This window comes from Manis javanica, chromosome 1, assembly GCF_040802235.1.
Source record: "Manis javanica isolate MJ-LG chromosome 1, MJ_LKY, whole genome shotgun sequence".
NCBI classification, from domain to species: Eukaryota; Metazoa; Chordata; class Mammalia; order Pholidota; family Manidae; genus Manis; species Manis javanica.
Genome location: NC_133156.1, coordinates 56,822,040 through 56,848,501, shown reverse-complemented (window position 1 = coordinate 56,848,501; position 26,462 = coordinate 56,822,040). Strand labels below are relative to the sequence as shown.

Here is a 26,462-nt window from a genome sequence, read left to right as displayed (position 1 = left end):
AGTCCCCACTGTCGTGTACTTTGAATTTCACTCCTGGAGAAAAGGAGTCATATTTCTTAAGTGAAGACAAAATCAAAGAATAAGTTTCTTTTTTAAAGTTACCCAATTATACGGTTTAATTAAACTATCCCCATACTCTTACAGAGTTTTCTAACAGCATTTGAATCAGCATCTCCCAATTCCTTTACCACTTTCTGAATATGAAACCCATTTAATGTTTCATATTCTTGACAATGCCAATCATCCTTTCCTTTCCTCTCCTTTCCAGTACAAGTTCCTTCCTGTATGTGTTTCATAGTTTTATTAATCTTCTTTGGATTTCATGTTCCAGAACAAACCAAAATATTTGGCTGATTTTCTCAGTTATTACGAACTCAACTATTTGAAAGCACCAAGAGACTGGGTTGTGCTCTGGCATATAAGAAACCATGCACAGACTATTAGAACTACACTTTTTCCCCCTCATATCCAAAGTACTAAGTTTCTGTCCCCTTTTTTCATACAACTCATGTTTCACGTTTTCCACTTGATATTATTTTTCAAACACCTTCCATTACTGGCACCGATGAGTGAGAGGGAAATGTATCACAAAGGAAAGAAAAGCTAACCCTAAGATGCGATCTGCAGTTATCTGGGGGACTTGGGGAATTTGAAGAACAAGAAATGGGTAACAGCTTTGAATTAATTTTACTTTTCTTTAAGGCAGGAACCACCATCAAAATTGTCCTCTCTCTAGATTCTTGAGACAACAGCTTCAGACTGATACATTTTCTTATTCAGTCCTTCCTTCATTCAAGATTTATCCACTATCATGTGTCAAGCATCTCACAAGGTACTGGGCATGTAATGGTAATAAACAAAGGGATGCCATGCTTGCCCTCAGCTGCTCTGAGAGTCCCACTGTGGCAGGATGCAAAGATGGCCCAGTCCTCACTAATCCTGTACACATGTCTTTGTAACTTTGCAGCACCCTCCCCACTGATTTTGGACTTCCCTGTGTGACTTCCTCTGGCCATCAGAATAAGCCAAGCAAAGTCCTACACACATGGATTTTCCACACATTTGACTTGAAATTCCTGTTGAAAGTCTAACAGGACCTTCTTAGTTCTCTTTCAAGGTCTGGCTCACCCTGGCCTTTGATTTTCATATTCTCTTCATTTATAGATTCAATCTGTCAGTGAGCTTTGTTGTCCATCAAGCAGTAAAAAACAATTTTTTTAAGAGATACATTATAAGCTCTGTTCAGTATTCACGTTCTCTACAAATAAAGTTGGTGATTCTTAACTGTTGGATGAGGTTCTTTAAAGGTGAAGATTAGAAAATGTTAAATGATAAATCCCAAAGTCAGTTGGGCTGCTAGGAAATCCCCAAATTCCTAACAATATCCATGTCAGGGAGCTTTTCTTCAACAGCAGTTCCCAAAGGTACTGTCTTTTCTATTAGAGTTGGCATCTATTCCATATGCTGAATACAGCTACTGATCTGGTAAGAGCTCAGTAACTGATAGATAGTATGTTGGAGCTTATGAAATTGACACTTTCATAGAACACAAATAGTAAATAGCATCAACTTTAAATAGTTAACTTAACACTAAGTTTTGTGACACAAAGCCAGTTTAGAAAGTCAATTTTTTATTATGCTCTATAAATAATCTAACAGCATCCAAACAGGTCAAATGTTCTTCATCTGACCTTTTTAAAAAATGATAAAATGATGGCAAGAAGACTGAAATGATTGGATTATTTCTCACGTAAAGTGCCCAGAGACTGCTGGACACAAAGTAAATTCTCAAGAGGTGTTTCTTCTAATAAGTAGGAGAATCTACTTAACATTAGCCATATTCACAATTGATGGGCTATAGAGATAATGAGAAAATTGCTTAAAATCCTTTGTATTGTTAACTGAATTAAAAGAATGAGAACAAATAACAAGAACAAGAGGAAAAAAATACATGCATAGACCTCATCTGCTGACAACAGTCCTACCTATTCTTGCCGGAAATGAATTCTCATAAGAGTCGAATATTCTCCTAAAGCTCATTCATATTTCTGTCATGATCTAATAAGTTCCAAGAGTGAGAGAAACTACAATTCACATAGCCCACATGAGCCCTGGCACATCTAATCTGCAATCTCCACTTTTCATTTACATCTGAAAAATGAATGAATAAGCAACTACAGAAATATAAAAGGCAGGGTCACATAAACGCAGTCCATAATCTATTACACCCGATGCCCAGCTCTGAACAAGTAAACTCCATTACATATTCTGGCTTTGTATCAAAGAGGGCAGACCCAACTGTTCTCCCATCCCATGGCAGGCATGCAAAATCTGTCAAATAACACAGCATTCAGCCCAACCTACTGACTTGATCACCATATATTTCTAAAACTAAATTTTCATTTTAATAGCATTCTTTTCTAATTTAAGCAAAGCAAAATGGAAGTAACACTGGAACAGATACAAAGGTATGATGAGAATGGCTTCTCGGACAAAGCTATTTTAATGAAAGCCACACTGTATGTGGTCTCCCTGATTCCTTCTCAGTATTCAACCACCCAAATTAGATTCGCTTCACTGGCTGTCTTCATCAGGTTCCGCAAAACCGGGGACTCTACAAAAGCAATAAAACGTGAGGGTTTTCTTTAAAGCAGAATGCTGCGTTTTGAACACAAACATTCAAATTAAGTGAAGAAACTTGATTAAACCTACAATTCAAGATAATGATGAACTGAAGGCTGGAACTCAGCTGCCTGACACTTTAGCATGTGAATTAAATTTTCTGTTAGCTAACCCACTTTAAAAAACACAACTGCATTCAAACATCTCCCTTCAGGGACTTGGCCACATGTAGAATTAACAGACTCTTGAGTCCACATGGGGCTTGGCTTGCAATTTCTGAGTTTGCCAGAAAAGTGAGCTTATTGTCATTATATTAAAATGGACACTGGGAGATTTATGTGAGTATATGACACTCTAATGGGCATGTCTATCTAATCAAATGTGCCATCACTCAAATATATACAGGTGTACCAGCAGTTGATGTCATCAGTGATAATTCCATAAAGGGATGTGTGTGGCCAGATGCTAAAAGAAGGCACTTCAAATAAGGAGGTGAGGGCACGTGGTAATGACAGGGAAGGAGCCGTCATGATGTATGACACGGATCTCCCTGAGCACATTCACAACTCTGTAGCAAAATGTTTTCCATAAAACTTGCATTCCACAAATAGAATTTTAAAATGGGATGGTAGCATATGGCCATGTAAATTGTAAATGCAATCCACATGTCTTCATTATAGCCAACATAGATGGGCTAATGAAGATGCAAATGGAGAAAGGTATACTATTAAGTTGGCTACCTCACAACATCCAGATGGCCCAGAAATTCTAGAGCCATTTTGCGAATATCAAAAGGAAAAATATGATCAGGATATAATTTCAGCTTTGATATTCACAGTCTTGCAGATTTAAGACTTTTATATAGCTTAAATATCACAAGATGCACTGGGAGATTTGAGTGCTTTATAAATCATATAAGAAGAAAACAATATGGAGGTTCCTCAAAAAACTTAAAATAGAAACACCACTTGACCCAGGAATCCCACTCCTAGGAATTTACCCAAAGAAAACAAGATCACAGATTCAAAAAGACATATGCACCCCTATGTTTATCGCAGCACTATCTACAAAAGCCAAGAAATGGAAGCAACCTAAGTGTCCATCAGCAGATGAATGGATAAAGAAGATGAGGTATATATACACGATGGAATATTATTCAACTATAAGAAGAAAACAAATCCTACTATTTGCAACAACATGGATGGAGCTAGAGGCTATTATGCTCAGTGAAATAAGCCAGGTGGAGAAAGACAAGTATCAAATGATTTCACTCATTTGTGGAGTATAACAACAAAGCAAAACCTGAAGGAACAAAACAGCAGCAGACTCACAGACTCCAAGAAGGGACTAGCGGTTACCAAAGGGAAAGGGTTGGAGAGGGTGGGTGGGGAAGGAGTGAGAAGGGGATTAAGGGGTATTATGATTAGCACACATAATGTAGAGGGGTCATGGGGAAAGCAGTATAGCACAGAGAAGACAAGTAGTGACTCTAAAGCATCTTACTATGCTGACAGACAGTAACTCTAATGGGGTATGTGGTAGGACTTGATAATAGGGGTGAATGTAGTAACCAGAATGTTTCTCATGTGAAACCTTCATAACGTTGCATATCAATGACACCTTAATAAATAAATAAATAAATCATATAAGAAGGACAAGATGGAAGCAATCCATTATACAGAGGTGGAGGTCAGCTGATTTCCAATTATTGATACCGCACTGTAGGGAGATGACTCAAGACAGATTTGTGAAGGAACTTAAACAGAAGTGATGACATTTTAAAGGAGGAGCTACATTTTGAATACATTCCTTCTTTAAAGCACTGAACGGCATACTTTACATACATGGTATCACTGTTATCATCATTTTGAGATGAAGGCGAGGAAAGTGCAGAGATGGAATAATTTCTCCAAAGTCACAAAGTGTCCAGATACATGAATTCAGAGGCTAACTCTTGGGATTCCAAAACCCATTGTTTTTCTATACAGTATTTACCAAGGCTGTCTTTCAGGTATCACCTTTAAAACTTTAGCCAGACCATGTGCCATCTGTGTTATAGTCTACTTAATATTTTTCTCTAGCTCACAGATTTACATTGCAAAACATTTATTTAAAGTGAAAAAACTTACAATGTTAATATTAATGGAAAATATCACTTGCTTTAAGGAGAAGAAATGACTATGAAAATAAATTCAATTCTAGCTGAACACTGTTGCCTACCCAAAGCTCTGAACCTGGGGCCTGCCTTTTCCTTTGTAAAGAGGGCTTAGAAAGTTAGGGAGCTATTAAAGACCTTCCTGCACCAAGATGAGGCTTTTCTCTTGAGGTAAACATAAGGACTAAAAAGTCCTAAACGGGGACTTCTCTGCCAGTCCTGTGATACAGTTGTATTTGATGACTGTATGACATGGATTCTCATGCCTATCAACCTGTGGCAGGCTGGCATTGTGCAGGAGCTGGAGCAAGGAAAAAATAGAAGGGAATTGATTGGATCTAATCTTTTTTTTTAAATCAAAATTCAACTTGAAAGAAAGTAGATCCTTGCTTCCATGTACGAGTCAATTAAATTTTGTATGTAACAAATCTGAGGCCCAACTCAAAATTAAACATAGGGCTGAATTCTTACCAAATACTGATGTTCAACAGCCTGAATTCAAGCATGCTGGCTCTGGACACACTGAGTGTCTTCAGTGTGCTTGCCGGTGAAACTACATCACCACGCAGGCATCCCCAGACCCCTCCCTCTCATAAAACTCCTTGGAGAAGAGGGGCTAGAAGTTCCTAGTACCTTGCCTGCTCCTGGGCAAGCCTGGCTCAGAGAGTGGCCACTGGGGGCCTGTAAGTCATTTCTCAGCATCATTTTGCCCTGGGCATTTCCTTGCTTCTCTAAAAAGACCAGAATGACAGCATGGCCATGAGGATACCACGATCATCACCATAAAATACTAAAAAAACAAAATTAGAGTCAACCAAAAGATATTCTATACCCCTATTTCAAAAGTATTTCATTTCCTAATCATCCATAATCCAACTCACTAGCATTTTTAACAATGTATATAAACTCCTACAAAAACACAAATAATATCTCGGCTTTCTGTTTTTTTATAGGCATGTGCTATGTTTTTTCCCAGAAAAACCCACATTCATATGCATACATTCAAACCCACTATGTAGTCACACAACACACACACACACACACACACAAGCTGTTTGTCTCAAAAAAACTTAATTTCAGTAGCAGAGATGGCAATGGATCCTAAGTGAAAAATACATTGAAAAAGGAAAGAAATACAAATTCAGAGCCATGTCAGGAAACACATTTTCCAATGGTGATAAAACTATACATAAGACAAGACTGTTTAAGAAAATGCATCAGAGTCATGGCAAAAATATATATATATATATAAATGTCATCCAGGGGGGAACAGAGTATTAACTGGCAAAGAAGGCTGATAACCTACAAGCCCTCTACTTGTTCCAAATATTTATATTTCTGGAGAAGTATATGTTTATTTTAGAATTAGGAAAGCATATTGCTTACATTTTAATTTTTTCAGGAGCCAGCAACTAGGTTAATTATTAACAGAGTTCCCTAACCAAAGGATTGCTCAAAAAAGGTGGTTCCCTCACCTATTACACCCTCCTCTTTGCAATCAAAGGCCACGCCCAGTGGTTAGGACATTGTTGGAAGAAAACACCTTTGAATGAAAACTGTGGTTGGGTAAATTAGTATATAGGTAAGATCTTGCTCTTAAATATCATTTGGCCAGATTTTGGAAATATGAAGAGAAATTTGACTTGAAAGTCAATCCTGTCACCTTTGTCTAGAGGATATCAATATATCACTAATGACATTTTCTCAAAAAATTTTTAATATACTACCCTACACTTTCTTAATTGACACAATTACATCAACAGCTTTAGGAAATCCAACTATTCTAATTTCCTAAAGCTAAACTTTTATTTAAAAGAAAAAACACAGGCCTGAAATGATATTTCATCATACACTCACAGTTCAGTAAGTCATTTTGCTCTGTTTTCATGAAATATCTTCAGTACAGCCAAAACTACTAAACAGAAAGGTAAGGAAACAGACACAAGAATGATAAGCAATTCCCACTTTTACTGAAACCTGAAAGTCTGGAATTTCTATTTTTTAATTGGCAGTCTATAAACAGAAATATATATTTTCCATAGCTGAGTTTAAACACCTATGTTTCTTTGTAAAGTAAAACAAATACAAAAAGATTTTTGAAAAAACAGTAGGGAAAAGCATTATATTCAGGGTCACATAGTTTTAATAACTTGTACCCCAATTTCCAAACCTTGGTTTTCGCAACCAGAAACCTCAGGTTCTTCATTGTTTACTTAACTTGAGATAAAACCTAAATCGGAGCTCAGCCTTCTGGATGTGCGAGGAACTGCGCCAGGCAGGAGCCGGGCCACGGGAGGAGACTGCAGGATGGGGAAGTTTTATGGTTAACACTTGGAACGAATAAAAACATCTTCTCCATTAAAAGCATCTCAGTTGTAAGATGGGGCCTTTTATTCCCGAACTTGACTCCAGAAAAGCAAATGCTCCATGTTCCTGAGGTACAAAAGCCTTCCTTAAATGTTCTGTACTAAAGAGCACGGCTTCTCAAGCTTCCATGTGTATATGACTCATCTCAGAACTCGTTGAAATGCAGGTTTGATTCACTGGGTCTGGGGTGGTGCCCAAGATTTGCATTTCTAACAAAATGCCCGATGATGTGGATGCTACTGATTTATGGGCTATGCTTGGGTGCAAGGATACAGGGCACACACATCTATGGCTTCCCTACTTTACTACCCAGCAGGGAACCTCTAAGTAAATAAGTAAGCATGCAGTTTGACTTTCAGTCATTCCTACCTGCTGCTTGTTCAATCTGGCGATAGTTCATTTTTATTTTGATTATTTCTGTATTAAAACTTATTTTCAAGAATATATTGAAACACATAACAATATAAAATGATCCCAAAGAAAAAGACACAAAATCTGTTGTGAACAGTTTCACTTAAAAAAGAATCAAGAACATCAATTATGAAAAAATATAAATTGTGCATTATAAGTTTTCCAACTGAAATAAGATGAGTTTCAATAAGTAAAGAGGAAATTAACTCCTCCTAGCCCCATCCAATTAAAGTTCTTTGGATGAAGTCAACATTAACCATTATCCCTATTTATACCTCCTGTTTCAAATAATCAGGTGAATTAGTAGACAGGGGTTTCTTATTATTCCATATGTATCGAGTATAAATGATGTGTTAGGAACTGGACCGGGTACAGAGGACAGTGAGCGAATGAGTAGGCAGAGATGAGCAGTAAGCAAGCATATGAGTAATTGGGAAGAGAAAACCTCCAGCTCTACCTGCCAGGCCCGTGGGTGAGCCCCTGGGAAGCCTTCAGAGGACTGCGGCTCTGGCTAAGGCCTCGCCTGCAACCTCAGGAGAAACCCTGGGCCAGAACACCCAGCAGGGCCCTCCTGAAGTACTGATCCACAGAAACTGGGAGATGATAAATGTTGTTGTTTTAAGCCACTGAAGGTGCCGACAATTTACTGTGCAGCCCCAGGTAACTACTGCAGAAGGAGCTGGGTGAGAGGTGAGACCACACCTATTTAAACAGGATGGTCAGGAAAGGCGCCTTCCAGGAGGCGGTAAAATGGACTCACCCTGGGGAGCTGGGAGCAGGTGGTGGCAGTGGTGGCAGGGTGAAGAAGTGCATTCCAGAACAAGGCAACCAAATGAACCAGGGAACGAGTGAAGGTCCTGGAAAGTACCTGGGGCTGTGTGGCCAGAGCTTATTCCTGCAGGAAGCAGGAGAGATGAGATCCCAGAGATGGGCTTAGCTGTACCAGGCAGGGCCTCTTGTAAAGAGTTTAAGTTATATTCTTAATGCATTGGGAATTCTCTGATGAGTCTTTAGCAGAAGACTGAAATAATTTGCTCTGTTTTAAAACAGTGGGGCTGCAGTATGGGGAGGAATATCAATGCCTGGACCATTGTCTACTCTTCGGTTATTCAGAGGCTTGGATAAGAATGATGGGGAAAGGTCAGAAAATATAGGAAGGACATAATGACTATTCCTAATACTGTTGCTGTTATTCCAGACTCAGGCCTGGTGTGGCCTCTGCAGTGTTGCAGGGGAAGAAACAAATGGAGGGGAGAGAGCAACAGGATTCTCTGCCACTTTCTGCAGGACCTCTGGGCCTATTCTGGGGCAGTGTGAGCCTCACTGAACTCAGTTCCAAACATAGGAGAGAGTTAATCTACTTGCTAAGTTGAAAATGTTGATATGGAACAAGAACAAATTTGTAGTATAAATATTTACTCTTTGGGATGGGTATGATTTTTTTTCAATGTAAACTTAATTTTTTACTACAGAGATAATGCTCATTGAAAAAAGTCTTCATTTATTATGCTGGTAATGTGCACTACAGAAAAATTAAGAAATATAAATGTGCAGAAGAGAAGAAACTAAAAATTACCAGTTACCCAATTACTCCAAGAAAAACACTATTTCATGTTGGTGAGTACCCTCTGAGTATCTTAATGCCTGTATGTCATATATGCTGGTTACAACTGAGATCGTAAAAATGTTTCCTTGTCCATTATAAAAACCACAACTGGTGCTTTTAGGAAGTTTGGAAGATACAGAAAACAAAAGGGATAAAATAAAGAGCATCAATAATATTTCTGTTTCTTTCTGAGAATCTCTGCAACTGGGAACCCATTCAAATCCATGGCTGTCATTCTGAGCTGCCATTCTACAAACTTTCCTTTCTTTAATTTTAGCTGAAGTCCTTAGCTCATGAACAAAGATAATAAATAAAAGTCAAGGACTGTTCACTATGGAGAGGATTTGGGCACCTTTTTTATCCCTCACCTGTTGAGATAAATGAGTTATGGGGGATAGAAAAAGGGGTTTCTTCTTGCCACAAATGCTAACCAAAACTCCTAGGGGGCAGTGCTTAGAGAGGTGGATAAGCTAGTAATTCACCCAGTAAGAATGCTCAAACTGAATTTTCAATCCCAAAACAAAACCTCCCTGGAGAAGTCTATTTAATACTGGTTGTACTGGTTGCTCAAGTTACTCTCAATATATTTCTAATGACCTAAATCCAAGTGAGAAATAAAAATTCTTCCCCTCCTGGACATCAGCCATTCTTACTTTAATAAGATTCTTGGACTTTCCTGCAAAGTCTTTTATTTCTGTCTTAGGCAATCACCCAGAATCACAAGGGCTGTGGGCCCAGAGAAACTTAAATCTCAGTGATAAGCTTGAATATTTTATTGAACAACTAAAAGACATTTGCTTAATGGAAAGTATTACAATGCATGATGCCACACCAATTAAGGCTTAATTCATTTGAAGGAAGACTTTCAAGAACATAAACCTGTATTTTGCTTATGAAAGGAGCCACTCCACAGTTAAGTTTCACAGGAATTTTAAACCATCCAGCCATCGCCAACCCTGATATACTTTTATCCCTCTGATACTCGTTACCTTTCTGGATTCATTTTTTAACCCTCAAGGTCTAGCAGAGACATGATTTTAATGTACCTGAACTCTGAAAAACTGTGACGAAAGCTGTGAATTTGGGCTGCATTATAAAAAGGTCACTTGAGATGACTCTGGAAGGAAGGGGAAAGCAATGAGCAAATATAAGAATTAGGGTCTCACTTACACCTTTGGTTGTAAATTAGGTGTTTTGTTGAGATTAAAGCCATTAGTGGGACTAAGTAGAGAAAATCTGTTTGAATGTGATATGGTTTGAATTTCTCACATCTAACTATGAATCAAAACAAGGAACAAGAGTACTATGGGGTATACAGAGGCACGAGGACAGAACCAGGCCTGTCTGGGTAAAGATGATACCTGGTTTCATGGTAAAGGCGTGTTCAGGACTCAAGGGAAATCACTATCTATTATTTAGGTGTAGTATGAACTCGGATGCAGTCTCCCCCAACATTTTTGGCCATCTTCATAAACTCCCACACCAGTGAGCCCCTCCAAGTACTGTTAAACATAAGATGTCTGAATTGGGGTGGACGATGACAGACTATTTAAAGCTAAGACTCTGTAAATGGTCTCTCATTTCAGAATTCTGTCTTAGTGGAGCCTATTTCTGTTTAAAGAAAGCTTCTTTGAAAGGAATGCTTTTGATAAACCACAAAGGGTAGAAGCATAAGATGCTAAACATTTAGTGACAAAAGATGGTTTGTAAACTAAGCTGTGTAATATTAGGAGAGGAATTCGCATCCCTCCTAAGAAGGAGGAGGAAACTGAGCAGTGACCTGGGGAGCTGCTGAGGAGGGAGGTGTAAGACACGGAGAGACAAGCCTCAGATCTGGACGGTGGGGGTGGAGTGGGGTCTCTAGGGGGCAGAAGCATGTACCAGGGACTCTCAAGCTCCTTCTTTAAAAAGAGGGGCGTGTGTCAGAGAAGACAACAAGTGATTCTGTAGCATCTTACTATGCTGATGGACAGTGACTGTAATGGGATACTTGGGGGGACTTGATAATAGGGGGAATCTAGTAACCATAATGTTCATGTAATTGTGTATTAATGATACCAAAATAAAATTTGAAAAAAAAAAAGAGGGGGTGTGTATATTTGGGGAGGTGATTTACATGTGATATAACTGTCCTCCCTCATCCCTTACTAAAATCCACTTTGCTCATCAATTCATTTGTGATCATAGATTCTCTCTGAGTTCCAAGTCTGGGTTGCATGGGGGGCAAAAATAGAGATGGCACAAACAGATACTAAAATGAAGTACCAAGGGGCAGCTGGAATTTGGGTTAATGACACTACTACTAATTATTATTATACTTTAGTATGAAACATATTATACTTACATCTGTAAACATGGAATAAAATCTAACAACTAGCAAATGATTATTCTTCTCAACAGAAGTATAGACACTATAATTCATAAATCTGATCATCCTTTTCTGCTTTAGTCACTGGGCAGTTTATTTCTTGAGCATATTTGAAAGCCAGTCTTAAAAGTAAGCAGTTCTCTACCCCCACCCCCAGGGAACGAAATGGCACCATACGTGAGAGTCAGGGGAGAGGTGCAGAGGGCCAGGCTTGACAGAGAAGCTGGCCATCAATGATGAGATGATGCAGGCCAGGCCCTGCCCTGAATATCCAACAGGCAGTAAAGCCTTAACAAATGAAGCAGTAGCAGTAAGAGCAGGAGCACAGTGGCCCTGCCTGCCTTGGTCTCTACGCAAGCGCGTTTTGTGCCTCACCTATGGCACTGTGGCAATTACCTCAAGGACCTGAGAGAGACAGGACTGGAAAGGAGATTTATCCTCTCCCCCTGAAGAATCTACTGACAAATTAAGGTGGCGTCCAGCTCTCTCACTACTAACTCCTTCTCTCTCTACCTTTAAGTCCAGCTGAGCAAAGCCTGCAGCATTCCTGGCAGTTAGGTTGAGATATCTGGCTCCAAATGCATCTCTGATAGGTGCCTCGAACTGCATCAAAGTGACAGGTGCATTTCTCTCAACATTTAATGCTAATCTTCCCTGTCATCTAAGCATAAATAACTACACAGCCATGTCAGAAGGCCCCAACATAAATCCACCAGGGCTTTTAATTATTTTCCAGTGAAAATATCTTATATAAAATCAGAGAAATGCAAATCCAACCTGTGTGTGTGTGTGAGAGAGAGAGAGATGGCCTAGGCTATCCCCAGAACAGCCAGGACATCATGTCTGTACTCTGAAGGAGTAAGATAAGATCAGGAACCCATACCAAGTTCAGGGTGTGTGAGACAGCACTGCACGCATAGGTTGGGTCATGAAAAGGGATGATTTTGCAGTGGCACTGTCTGCAGCATCTGTCCTTCCTTCAGGGCTCAGGAATGATGGGGATAAGCTCAAGCTGTAGTCAGACAAACATGGGTTCGAATATCAGCCTGCTGTGTCCTCACTGTTTCATCACAGGCAACCTTAATTTCATAATCCTTAAATTCCTCATCTGTAAACAGGGATAATAATCATACATATGGCATAAGGTTGTGAGGATTAAGCAAGATAATCTATGCAAAGCACTTAACACAATACATGGCATACAGTAAATGCTCAATAAATATGAGCAAAACCAAGAGAAATGCAGAGGGAATTCCATGACTGTGTTGCACAGCACAGGCTGTTACAAGGATCACATGGCCTTTCTCCCACCTGGGCCTCTGATCAGGTGAATCCAAAGAAGAACACCTTGTCTCCTACCAGTACCTAAGAGTAAACACAGTGAATAAACACTTAAAAATAGATGTAAAGGAACACAACCGCTATAGATCTCACAAATTCAAAACAAACCTCAGCATGTTCATTCTATACATATGTGGATAAAATGAGAGTTCCTGTGACCAGGATTCTCACCTGGCCCTCGTGGACAGGCAAACTGCACACCTGTGGACAATACATGGCTGTTGAGTTTATACAAAGAGCTCTGCCCAGTGCTCTGGGTGTGACACGGTGGCACAGCTGCAAGGCTGCAGGAGAGCAGAGCAGAGGCTGGAGTGGTGGCAGCACCGAGGACAGAGGCCCAGAGGACGGTTGTGTGGGACGACTGTGCAGAGAGGCCCAGAGGACAGCTGTGTGGACAGAGAGACCCAGAGGCAGAGACCGGCTTGCTGCATGCAGACTCGCTCTGAGTGAATGGGATTTTAGTGACTGACCTGCCACCTGGAAATAAAGTTGGGTATAACCCTTTCACCCCAAGAATGTTTTGCTGTCAATTTCTTTGGTCACATTGAATCCATAGCAAACTTGCCTGGGACTGAAACCCATTGGCAAGACAACATAACTTTTATTAATCTAGGGACTCACATAATCTAGTTTCAGAGGGTTAGCCCTTTCAGAGAAATGGTCCATCAACCAAAAGTAATTAAAAATAATCAAATCTTTTATTTAGGCCCCTCAGATTCCATCAAAGGTAGACTCATAAATAATCCACTGACATATTTCTTAATGTCCCTTTGCTTTTCTTTTGAACTCCATCACACTATTCAGCTGCACTGGAACTTCTCTCTTCAATACCCCAGAACTCTGCAAACACACAGCCTAGTGGCTTCACTGTTCTCAATTCACTCACCCCCAGCCCACCTGTATTATACGAGCAGCTTTGCCTCTCTCAGTGCGCAGGACCCCCTCCTACTTAGGAGTGGACAGGAAGGTGAACTGAGTGAGCTGGACATGATGGTGGCAGGGGGACGACTGCAGAAGGAATCCTGGTAAATGGTTTTTGCCTCCACACGTGCAAAATCCAAGAACACCTCACTGTACCTTTCTCTTTCTTCATTCTTAATTCATGACCATATTCGCAAATACAGATATGCAAAGATAGAAAACCTTATGACACCAAATTAGTAATGTGTTTCCTATCTCTCCTTTACCTTATCTTTAAAAAGGAAAAGGTCATGCCCCACTGAGATAAGTCACTGGAAGAAGGATGGAAAAGAAACTACAAAGAATGACAGGGTGCTGCCAAGCAGCTGATGTGTTCTCATAAAACACTTCAGACATAAATGGCACTTGTAGGATTTGGAAGAGACTCCACCCCCTCCCCTCCCCTACCAAAGGAAGGGCAGAGAAATGCCAAGTCTTAATTATCAGGAGTTCAGCTATGGAACCACTGCCCTCTAGTGTGTACTTTAAAATTTGCAAAATTCTTTCTCCTGGCAAATCAGAGCTCTTTACCCCAAAGACAATAGAAAACAGAATTAAAACTTGAACCCCTGTTGAAGTGCCAACTGAATCATTTAACAAAATAATGTTAATTCCTAAGAGTGAGGTCTGATGGCTTCGCACCACACTACCTGTTGGTGCCCATTGTCTTATCAGGCCCTAAAATCGGATTTGTTGTTTCTGTCCAACAGATTGCCTAAAGGGCAGAAGAGATGCTAAAACTATTTAATTTAGAACAGATGGCCTAAGATGTCACTGGTGGCGGTGCTGGGGGCCCCTGCAAAGCCAGCATTCACCCTGCAGAGGCTGACTTGTGGGGAGGTTGGGGGTTCCTGGGAGAGGGGACTGGGTAGCAGGGAGCCTGGTACAGAAGTATGCTGATACTTCAGCAAATGGTTTTCTGTGCTAGGGTGTCTGACTAGACTTTAGATCCACAAATGAGGTTAGAGGACATGAAAGCAATGACCGAGCAGAGCAGAAGAAGGCCCAGAGCCCAACAGCAAAGACCCTGCACAGCGATCTTTTAAAAGCATCTTCATTTTCACAGAGACCTTTGTCAAATTTAATGTTCTTCCCATTAAGAGTATTGTAATTTCCAGAGGATGTTAGAATTTTTCATCTCAAAATTTATGACAGCAGAGTATTTTAGAGATTAAGTACTTTGGAAGACGTTTTAATAACTCAATCTTTATGAAGAATTAGAAAACACCATAATAAATCATCTCTGCCCAATTATGGAAATATCTCGAAAGGCAAATAAATACCTAAAGAAATAATTCTTCCTCTCTCATGCCTGTTTTTTTTAACTTCCGTGTGCTTCCATGCCATGTACTAAACAAAAGTATGAGCTAAAATGATAGTTTCTATATACATCCACATTCTCCTTTATAGACCAGGGATTGAATTAAGGTGACTTGTTTATACAACCTGGAAAAGCTTGATGCTACCAGTTCCAAGTTTCCCTGTAGATGGAATGGATTTCTTTGGAGATAAGGAACTGACAGGACTCTAAATATTTCTCTGTATTCTCTTACAGGAAGTACCAGCTCCAGGACCTAGGGTGAGGGATGGGCCACATGGGGGGACTCTTCTCAGGAAGCGAGGCGAGGGTGGTGGAGGTGGAGCATAAAGAAGAAGAAAAGGATTGAAAGTCCTGTGAGAGAAGCGAGAGGGAAAGAGTCAGAAAGAAACTGCCTGAGTTTGCTTAACCTCAAGGGAATCATTGGTGGTGGGGGTGGGGGGGTGATCATACTGGGGGTAATTTACGGAAACTAGTAAGTGTTTCATTTGTTAACTCCTCTCTTCCTCTATTTTCACTAGCAGTACACGAAAAGAATAGAATGTCAAAGTATAATTTTCAAAAAAGGAAGAACATTACTTTCATATAAATATAGAGTGAACATTTTTCTAAGATTTATTTAATTCACTGAGAAACCCAGCAGGATAATAAAGCTTATTCAAAGGACAGAAGAAACTAGTACAGTTGAGCCTTGAACATCGTGAAGTTTAGGGGTTCCCAACCCTCCCACTGCAGAGTTGAAAATCCACATATAACTTTTGAGTCCTCCAAAACCTAACTAAAAATAGTCCATAGTTTACTGACTAGAGCCTTACCTGTAACATAAACAGTCCACTAATACATATTTTGTATTTAAGGTGTATTATTCACTGTATTCTCACAATAAAGTGAACTACAGGAAAGAAAATGTTTTTTCATATTGTCACAAATCTCCAAAAAATTTTCCAGTATAGTTATTGAAAAAAATCCATGTGTAAATCAACCTGTGCAGTTCAAACTCGTGTTGTTCACAGGTCAACTGTAAATACATAGTTAGAAAAAAGAATCCTGGAATAAGTTCACAAAGTAGTTACAAAACTAGTTCTTGTTTTACCAGGGAAAATAAAATGTAATATTTGATGCTATCTTTTCTGCTGAAGAATTTGCATCTCTACCAAACAAAAATCATTGATAATTTATCAATCTTCTGCAAAGTAATCTGGAACCTAATTAACCGTGTAAGGGAGGAAAAATAATTTTCTCTCAACACCTTCTGAATTCTTAGCTGAGACCCTGTAATAAAAGACAGATTAACAAGAGAAAAGGAAACAGGTTTATTGACATGTATATCTCATGTATCCTTGGGAGATACCCACGGAAAGATGAGTACCTCCCGAGGAAGCTCAGAGTTCAGGATTAAATAGCATCTTATTTGATTTAGGGAAAGGGTAAGGGGATGCAGACCTCTCAGGAGAGTAAATGATTTTTAGGAAAGATGAACAGATGGGAGATATGACAGTTTATGACGGTTTGCTCAGGGTGGGGGTCAGCTGGTGGTCTCCTGTTCTGTGATAGGAGCCAGTCCTCCTTGAATGATGAAACTCCTGGCGGCTGAGTTCTTTTTGGAGGCTCTGTCTTTAGGTGGAAAATGGGAGTTCAGAGAAAGCCTCTGCCTGCATTTGCTGTTTTCCAAGTGTCTACAGCTCAAAATAACTAAAATACCAAAGTGGCATATTGGCATGCCATGCCAAGAACTCCTATGTCATAGTTTGGGGTGCATATTCTGCAACCCTTCACTAGTAAACAGTAAGCCAAACAGGGCTCCATCTCCTGTAGCATCAGACGACTCATAGGGGGCTCTAATATGACTGTGAAAGGGAAACCAGTAATGTTTCATTTCCAAATTTTTGATAATTTTTTCAGAGTTTTCATACCTCTGACTTAAAAACATCAAGATCTAGACAAGAGGGAGATATGATAAGGACGGTGACAGTTGAAAAGTGTAAAAAACTTTTCAATGAGGAAAGGGAGTCAAAAGCTAACATGAAACATGAGAAGCTAATCAAGTGGTTAAACCAAAAAGAAGACTCTTATCTATCTCACCATTACTTATTATTCCTTATACTTACAAGTTTCTTATTTAGTCACATACACTTTTGAAATTCTTCTGTATTGGCTAAAATGTGTGGATTTGAAGTATTCCTGAAGGCAAAATAACCATGAACTCTTCATCAAATAAATTTCAGTTAATAATGAATTACACTAAGAATTATGATCATATAGAAGATTCACATGATGATAGACACCATTTTTTTTGAGAGGGCATCTCTCATATTTATTGATCAAATGGTTGTTAACAACAATAAAATTCTGTATAGGGGACTCAACACACAATCATTAATCAACCCCAAGCCTAATTCTCAACAGTCTCCAATCTTCTGAAGCATAACGAACAAGTTCTTACATGGTGAACAAGTTCTTACATAGTGAATAAGTTCTTACATGGTGAACAGTACAAGGGCAGTCATCACAGAAACTTTCGGTTTTGATCACGCATCATGAACTATAAACAATCGAGTCAGATATGATTACTTGTTTGATTTTTATACTTGATTTATATGTGAATCCCACGTTTCTCCCTTATTTTTTTTTAATAAAATGCTTAAGTGGTAGGTAGATGCAAGATGAAGGTAGAAAACATAATTTAGTGCTGTAAGAGGGCAAATGTACATGATCAGGTCTGTGCCTATAGACTAAGTATTAATCCAAGCTAGACAAGGGCAACAAAACATCCACGGATGCAGAAGATTTCTCTCAAAACAGGGGGGGTGAGGTTCTAAGCCTCACCTCTGTTGATCCCCAATTTCTAACCTGATGGCCCCCCTGCGACTGTGCCTGTCTTAGGTTGTTCCTCCCTTGAGGAATCTTACCCGTCTCTGGCTAACCAGCCATGACAGACACCATTTTAATTCAACTTCCAACACTCAGCTGTTATAACTTGCCAACATAGGGAAAACCTTGCATAGAGCGTTGGATAAACAGAGTAGCAAAATTTGCCATGTCCCTTTTAAAATTCATTTCATTTGCACAACTCGTAACTTTTTTCTCCTTTAAAAATGTCAATCACTTTTGCAAAAATTTTAAGCACAATATTAAATCTTAAAACGGGCCAAGTTAAAATAAGCCAAATTGTCCAAAGGACTTTAAAGGAAGCTGGCCTTGAGCAGCAGGATGCAGAATCCAGACACTTCTTGTCTCCATCTGCATAGACATGAGGTGGCAGAGCTCACAACGGCATCATTTCAGTGTGGGGAGAAACTTGTGAAACACTGCACTTCCCCAGAGATAGCTGGTATTTCAGATAACACAACACAAAGCTGAAGTCATTTCTCTCTCTCTCTCTCTCTCTCTCTAACCATTTATTTATTTACTTACTTACTTGTTTATTTATTGAAATTCAGCCTCAATCCTTTAGAAGTTACAATTCAAGATTTTGAAAACTTATCAATCCTATATTTCAGACCCTCCCATAGCCCCTCTCAAAAATCCAGTGTTTTATTCTCTGAAAATCGAAAGGGTGATAAGTAAGCCCTAGTGAGAATTGCTTGTTCTTCGATTCTGAACAATGCCCAGAAGAGGGTGCTCGCAGAATGATCAGCCTTCTCAAACCACAAAGCCAGGACACACGGTGCAGACCAAGGGTTTCAGTATGGTAATCCCAAATTTGGCTAGTACATAAATGACCATAGCATCTTAAAATTACAAAAGGAGAAATGGAAGGTTCCCGATATAAAAACAATGCAGGGACACCCCATCAAGTTTTAAATGAAGGCAGATGGGGAGACAAATGATAGCTTCTCATTAACTGTCTGTATGGGTCCAAATACTTTATATCTTGAGAATGACTTCTTTTATAGTGTAATTACTTTTAATTAACATTAGTTAATAGTTTAAGAGTAAAAGTTAATAAAGCTGATAATGAACACTTAAAAAAACAAGTAGCATGCCTAAAAGAACCTACGGCAAAATTGATATTGTTAAGGAATTTATCAGTGCTGTAGCTAGCAAATAAAACTGAAGTTATGTCTTATATTTTATAATATTTAAGTATGTCACTGCTCATAATCCATAACATTACAATTTATACTTGCACTCTTCCCTGAAATACAAATCTCTGGAGAGAAGATCAGTCAGAAAACAGGGGGTACACCTTTCCCAATGCATCTCTTCTTTTTTCTGAAATCCTCAAATGTCTCATATTGCTCTGCTGACAGCTTTATGAATACAGCTCAGATTATACTGGAAGTTTCGCTGCTGCTCTGTGGTGCCTTGGTACTAAGTCAACTCAGCTAAGCTGGAACCATGTTTCCCAGACTTTTCTTTCCTGTGTATGGCCTTGAGAGACGTTTGTGTGAAATACAGAGGGGAAAAATGAAGAAGTTGTATTTTTTATGTTCTGAAAGTTGCTGTTAATCTTCTCCTTACCCACTTGGTGTACCAGCTCCCCTCAGGTCTCCTCTTTTCAGCCCCTCTCTGTGGGTGCCATTCCTTCATAATGGGTGCCAGCTTCTCCTGCAGGCCACCCACAGCATCAGGTGGGAAACGGTAAGAGACAGAAGTGGGTTCCAGTTTGTCCACATGGACCTCCGCTTGTCCCTGCATTCCAGCTTGTCCTTGCTCTCTACATCCAGCTTTCCTTTTATCTACTGACCTGACAGCCAGCTGAACACTAGGTGCAGCATCTACAGGCTGCAGAGACTGCTCCACCTGCTCCCACCCTCATGTAAGGTCTACCACTTACAATAAATCCTTAGTCTATGTGATGTGAGCCACTCTGCTTCTCAGACAAAACTAGCTGCTACAAGCCTTCTATGTACAACATCATTTTGTTGCCTTTGCATTTCAAACAGTGTGTTAGGCTTCCAAATCATAATACCTGCTATCTTCAGGAGGAGAAGATGGGTATTTGATGGTAGGAGAAAAGGAAGAGATGCTTAGAAAGGTAAAAGCTCGTGGAGAAAGTTCCCAGAACTTGTGCACCCTGCTTCCCTGTGAGTGAGCGAGCTTGCACACCTGGGGAAGCCAACATGTCCACATGCCACCAAGCCAGGCCCCAAGCTCCATGAGGATAGAAGCACCTCTATGCAGGACCTCCCCCTATATATCTTGTCATCCAACTACTAACTTACATCCTTCACAGTGGCCTTTATTAAACCGGTAAGTGAAATAAAAAGAAAAAAGAAAGCTCCCAGAAGCATCTCAGTGCTAAAAATGCCTGTACCAGATACTAACTTTTTACCTCTGATATCCAAATGCACCTTTCCTTGCCCCACTGTATAATACTGAAGCTGGGCCCTGTAGACATTTCTCTTTTGTCAGTAGGGGGCCCTGAGGGATTCTGGAAGAAGAAAGGAATTCCTGTTCTGGTTCTGTTGTGCTCCTCCCTGCTCACTCTTGTGGTGGACAGAGGCCAGTGGCGGAGGCATCTGGTGCAGCTCACCCCTAGGAAGTCCCAGTGGCCCCACTTGGGGCCTTACAGTGGGTTTCGCCACCACTGCAGCAGGCCGCTTCCTAGCAAATTCCTCCGGCACCTTCGTGATTCTCTGACTTGCAAATAAATGCTGCTGTGGGCGGCATCCCAACAAGTTGGGCTGACACTCCAGGGGGCTGGTTTCCTGCTCACCAGCCCTTGCCTGCAGCGTTGTCAGGGAACTTCTCTGCCACCCACTGGGGCCCAGCCACTCCCTTTCAGTGGGGCCTGTTGAGCAGAGAGCCCTTTTCTTAACCTGTTTCTTCCTTGGGAACTCCGCCTCAGCTTTAGAGGGAATGGCTGCTCTTTACAAGTGCTACCCCTATACTCATTACAGTTTTATTTACTCCTTTGTAGGTAATCCCCTGCTACTACTTAATCATTTTTATGTTCAACTTGTCCAGTGTGAATTACTGTGTGCTTTCTGTCTACAAATTGGACACTGATAAAATGCCTCTTGCTCGTTGTTGCTGGTTTAAAAAAAAAAAAACAGCACTTAATTCTATTAGTTCAGGATTTGTTAGAAGAAACATAAATTATTTTTAATGTGAGTATGGAAGTGAAGGGATTGCCCCAGTGTGCAGTTTAAAGAGGCCACTTGCTTTCTTTGGCTGCCTATAATGGGCACTTCTCAACCTGGGCTCCTGGACCCCTGTGAGCAGACCCCAAGCCAGCTGGTTTCACAACCACTAGGGTGGTTATGAAATAAACCACCCTAAACACAATGGTTAAAATAACGATCACTTGTAATGTCTCACATTTGACAGGACGGCTCCACAGTCCCAGGACAAGTGGTGAAGATAAAGGAAAGGGTGAAGAACTGGGGCTCGAAAGACACTCCGCCACAAGGTCCAAGGTCCAAGGGCATTGTCAGGATCTACACATCTAACAGTATTTTGAAATTTTATATTTTCAGTTCAGTGAGAAATAAATCATATAATCACTGTCACAGGACGTCAGTGCCTACATTTGCATTTATGGTCTGGTTCTCACTAAAGGATCACTTTTTGTTTATTGAAGGATCATTGATACACAATCTTATATTGGTTTCAAATAAACAGCACAGTGGTTCAACAGTTACCCATATTATTAAATCCTCACCTCCACTAGTGCAGTTATTATCTGTCAACATAGAAAGATGTTACAGAACCATTAATTATATTCTCCATGCTGTATTACTGCAAAGGGTCCCCTCAAGTGAGTATATACAACATTCCTTATATGTCCATTTGTAGAGTTACAGCTTTTTAAAACATTTATTCATTATATAACCACCATTATTGATTATATATTTGACATAAGTGTTTATTGCCATATAACGTACATACAAAGTATGCAAACTCAAAGTATATAGCTCATGAGCATTCCTGTATGAGGTGAGTGCTCAATATTTAAGGGAGTGCTTTTCAAACTGGCTTCTGCACAGGCCATCTCAGGCAGAGTTCCATCAGTTCTAGAGCTTTGCCAGTAACACACAAAGAAACCCTGGCTGTGGGAGGCCCAGCGCCTGAGGAGCCCTCTGAGCAGGAGAGGGGAGAGCAGAACAAAACCCCAGGGGTGACTAGCACCACACAGAGGCAGGAGACAGCCCACTCCTGCAGTCTCCTCACGAGGCTGGCTGCAGAAAACTGGCAGGCCATGAACCACGAACCCTTCAGAGCAGGGCCACAGCTTCTTGATCAACGTGCGACACCGAGTTTCGCTGCAGCCCATCCTGCTGTGGTGAGCAGAGTCTCTCTAGAAACAAGCTGAGCTGCCAGGACAGAGGAAAGTCCAGCTTGCTGCCAATTATCTGTGACCGCGTAGTCTAAGTCCAGACCCACCCCAGAGAAAGATGGCATGTTTACTCGTACCCGCCTGGTCTCCTGAGCACTCAGAAAGGCATGACTAGGCTAGGTAATAATTCTTCCCAAACTGAGCAAGAACGTCCTTGAAAGGTTACCTAGGGAGGAACATGCAATGACTGTGGGTGTTTTCACAGATGTAATGAGACACAGTCATACTCTAGCAGTGATGGTGTGTCTATGCATGTATGTTTCACATGATTTTACATTTCGTAGTAGTTGTAGATTTACCAAAAAGTTGCCAAAGCGTTCTCATACACCTCACACCCAGTTTCCACTATTACTAACCCCTTATGTTAACATGGCAGAGTCGTCATGATTAATGAACCAGTCCTGAGACGTTATCTCTGACTTAAGTCCCTAAATGATTCACAGCCCCTTAGTTTTCGCCTACTGTCCCGTCCAGGGCACCACATCACATTTAGCTGTCACATCTCCTTAGGCTCCTCTTCCCCAGACAACCCGCGCTTCAGCAGCCCTTCACAGTTGTGAGGAGTGCCGGTCAGGTATTTTGTAGAATGTCCTTTAACTGGTTTTTTCTGATGATTATACTTTAATTATTGTTGGCATATTTGAGGTGGTTAGTTCCTTCAAACATGTCACCAAATCATCAGAATTTTAAAAAGTACCTCAAACACAAGAAGTCTGAACGTCACAGGTCTCCATCAGAGCTGACCGTAAAAATGCATCAGTGAAGTTGCCAACATGCTTATTCCACCACTCAGCTTCCAGTTTCAAAAAGCAAGGCAGGTTTATGGATTGTTCCCACAGTGTTTGGGTAGCAGTCTCACCTTATGCACGGCCCGCGCGTCACCCAGCCAGCCCAGGCCATCACCCACCAGTGTCCCTGGCTCTGACCTCAAAGTGAAGACAATAGCTCTTCACCCAGAGGTCACCATGGTGATGGCTCATCCCGAGGTGCAAGGGAGGGTTAAATTAAACATAATGTAGTTCTAAGTTGGTCCATGGTTTCCAGCGAAAACATTTTTAAAATGTAAGCAGAAACAACAATCAAACTTTCAGTGAAATACATCCCTCTTTTTCTTTCAAATGAGTAAAGCCCAGATTGTGGAACAGAAAGGATTACATCCTCTTAATTTGTATTGTCTGATACCATAAATATTCTTGTTGTCAAAAAGCTGTTGTAGATATTCCAGTAATTAAATCTGTACAGTTACAGGCTTAAAGTATCTTTTAGGAGTCCACTCTGCTCTTCATGATGAGAGTGAAGTCTCTAGTTGTGTTTGGACCACTTAATATTATGGGCAAATGCTGTTAGTGGTACAGTGTTTAGCTCAATAAAAAAGACAATACCCAATATGCCCCCTGGAGCTCAAAATTAAAATATTTGTATTGGAATACACACAGGCCTACAGCTGTGTCCTGTGAACCAGAAAGCACTCACCGTGTTGGCCAGCTCTAGGTAGTTTCCTCCTACAGAGCTGCCAAAATGGGACGACTGTGTGAGCAGTTTGTGGAGAGCAGCAGCCTGCTGATGCAAAGAGCTTCTGCCATACTCGAGAAGCTTCTGTAGGGCCAACTGACTCTGCAAGTCTGGGCTCTGGAGGTCTCTGGCACCCGCGTCATACTCCCAGCTCTCCCTGGCTGCTGATAAGGCACCTAGGTCAAGAAGAGGCAGGGAAAATAAAAAGATGTTTCCTCCCTTTGTGGAACCTCCTAACTCCTCCAGGTGCCAGCATGGCAGAACACATGTGGGGTCCAGGCTTCATGCTATGTACTTTCCCTTTCAAACTGACACAGGAGAGCCTGGAGATAAAAGCAATTTTAGTCAAAGCATTCAGAAACAACTATCCAATGTGTGTTGCTCAAACAGAAATGCTTAGCAAAAAAGTACCACAGAGCCAAGAAAAGGGAATCCAAATCAGAGCCACATCTGTCTGTGATTCAGGCAAGGTTATGTATGATTAGCCTTCTTACTGTACTTTTTTTTCCCAGTTGAGGAAGAAGGAAGCAAGTGAGAAGAGAGAAAGTTAAGCTATGGCACTTTATCCTAATTTTCTAGTGTACGTGTACTCTTACCTGCAAGAAGCTATAGGAAACTAGACTTTGTCTGCCAGTTAGATGTAGCCTTGCAGCTGAGTTCTGAGCAATAAAATGTAAACAGAAGTGATGAGTATCGCTTCAGGGCCTGGCTCATGTGCCCCAGTGTGTGATTCTCCATGCCCTTTGTCTTCTGGCCTGGCAAAATCGGTAGCCATATGGCTCAGATGGGGAAGCCACAGGATGGAAGATGCCTGGATCCCTCAGCAGAGCTGTCTCCCGGTCCCAGGTACCCTGTTTTGATTTTATGTGATTAGGAAAGGGAAACTTATTTTGCATTTAGTTCACTGTTTATTTTTGGTTTGCTTATGAGAGCAGTAGTGTTACCTTAACCATTAAAGCAGATTAAAACCAAATAAAAGAAGCTAATAATTGTAATACAATGGGAAAGTACAATGAAAATGTAGACCTGGAGAAGAGTGGGCAATGTTCAGGGAAAGTTTATAGAGGAGAAAGCCTGATGCTTCTGTTGTCACCTTTTTTAGAAAAATAAAACTCTTGTAAAGCCCACTTCCTTTTATTGCTCACCTTTGAAGAGAAGTCCCTTCTGGGTACAGCTGGTTGATGGGGCCTGGGTCACATGCCTCTGTTTTAGCTGCAAGGGAGGCTGGGAAATTCGTTTTCAGGCTTCTATTTTGGGGAGGTAGGATTTGTAAGGTGAGATTTTTTCTCAACATAGAAGAGTTGTCAAAAGGCCTGGGCAGCCAGAAAACATGACAAAGGTCTACACACTGGCACCGTGCTGGCTACTGGAGACACAGCAGTGAGCACGATAAATTGTAGTCCCTGCCTGTGGGGTTTTCATTTTGGTAAGTCTATAATACATGGCTTTTAATGGCAAAAAAAGGGACTCATTAAAATGATTTAGTTTGTACTATGAAATGGAAACATATACAAATCACTCTATAATTTACTTGAATTTAATTGCATATAGCAAACTACAAATTATATACAGTGGGTTCAGATATGAATGTGCCAATTTCCTATTATTAGGTATTGGTGAATTTAATCAGTGTGATTAGGAAAACGCTTTTTGTCTGAGACCACTTCAGATGAATCTCCCCTATGGTTCATGTTCTGATCCTGAGTCAGTCTGAGCCAATACTCTTTGTATAGTGCTGCATAGGTGGGGGTCACATGTCTTTGTATCAGAGCAGACAATTCTGTCACTATATCTGCAGTGCTCACAGTTTATTTAAATGTTAAGCTGTATTGCAAGGGCAGTTTTGCTTTCCTTCAACATAGATGGCAGAATGCCTGTCCTTCCTCATCATGTTCTCTGTCCTGGCCCAGGAACATGTGGCAAGAAGACTGAGGTAGAGTTGGAAAATGGGTTGAATCACACATGGCCTTCTGCCTCATGTGTGACACAGACAAGCTTAAAGGTGGCCCTTCCCTTTTATGTTTCACCACTGTATCCTCAGGACCTTGCCCGTGGCCTGTGACATGTCAGGCATTTAATATACATTTATTGAATGGATTGCTGAGTTATCTAGGGGTTGTAGTACTATAAGTTTCACTTCTCAACTGGGAACAGCAACATGGAGATCAGTTTTTTAATCAAAATGAATTATACACTTTAACTTTTTCTTTATGCAAAAGGGGAGCCTCATTTTCAAATAATAAAATACAACCGTTCAGGGATAAGATGGTCCAAGGATGCTTCATTTGAATTCATCCTGCTGCATTAACAGATCCAAGCCCAGTTTCTGGCAGAGTCATATGATCAGCTTCGCCAAGCTCCATGTTAATCAGCATGATCAAAAGGCTCTCACACTATCACCATAACAATTTTTGCTGAAGGGATGCTGAGGAATTCAGATCTTCTGCTAAGGAGCCAAGTCACTTGTTTAGCATCCACATAAATGGGTGCAAAAAAGAGAAGTGTGTTTTTTAATAC

The 26,462-nt window shown here is 40.6% G+C and overlaps 1 protein-coding gene across 2 annotated transcripts in view; it reads right to left on the bottom strand.

Moving 5' to 3' along the window:
- Positions 1–26,462, bottom strand: part of MCC (MCC regulator of WNT signaling pathway) — a 395,947-nt gene that overhangs the window by 264,561 nt on the left and 104,924 nt on the right. For both annotated transcript variants that reach the window (XM_036995125.2, XM_073232952.1), the window contains exon 3: positions 23,907–24,121. In XM_036995125.2, the coding sequence (XP_036851020.2) occupies positions 23,907–24,121 (215 nt within the window). The remainder of the gene's footprint in view (positions 1–23,906; positions 24,122–26,462) is intronic.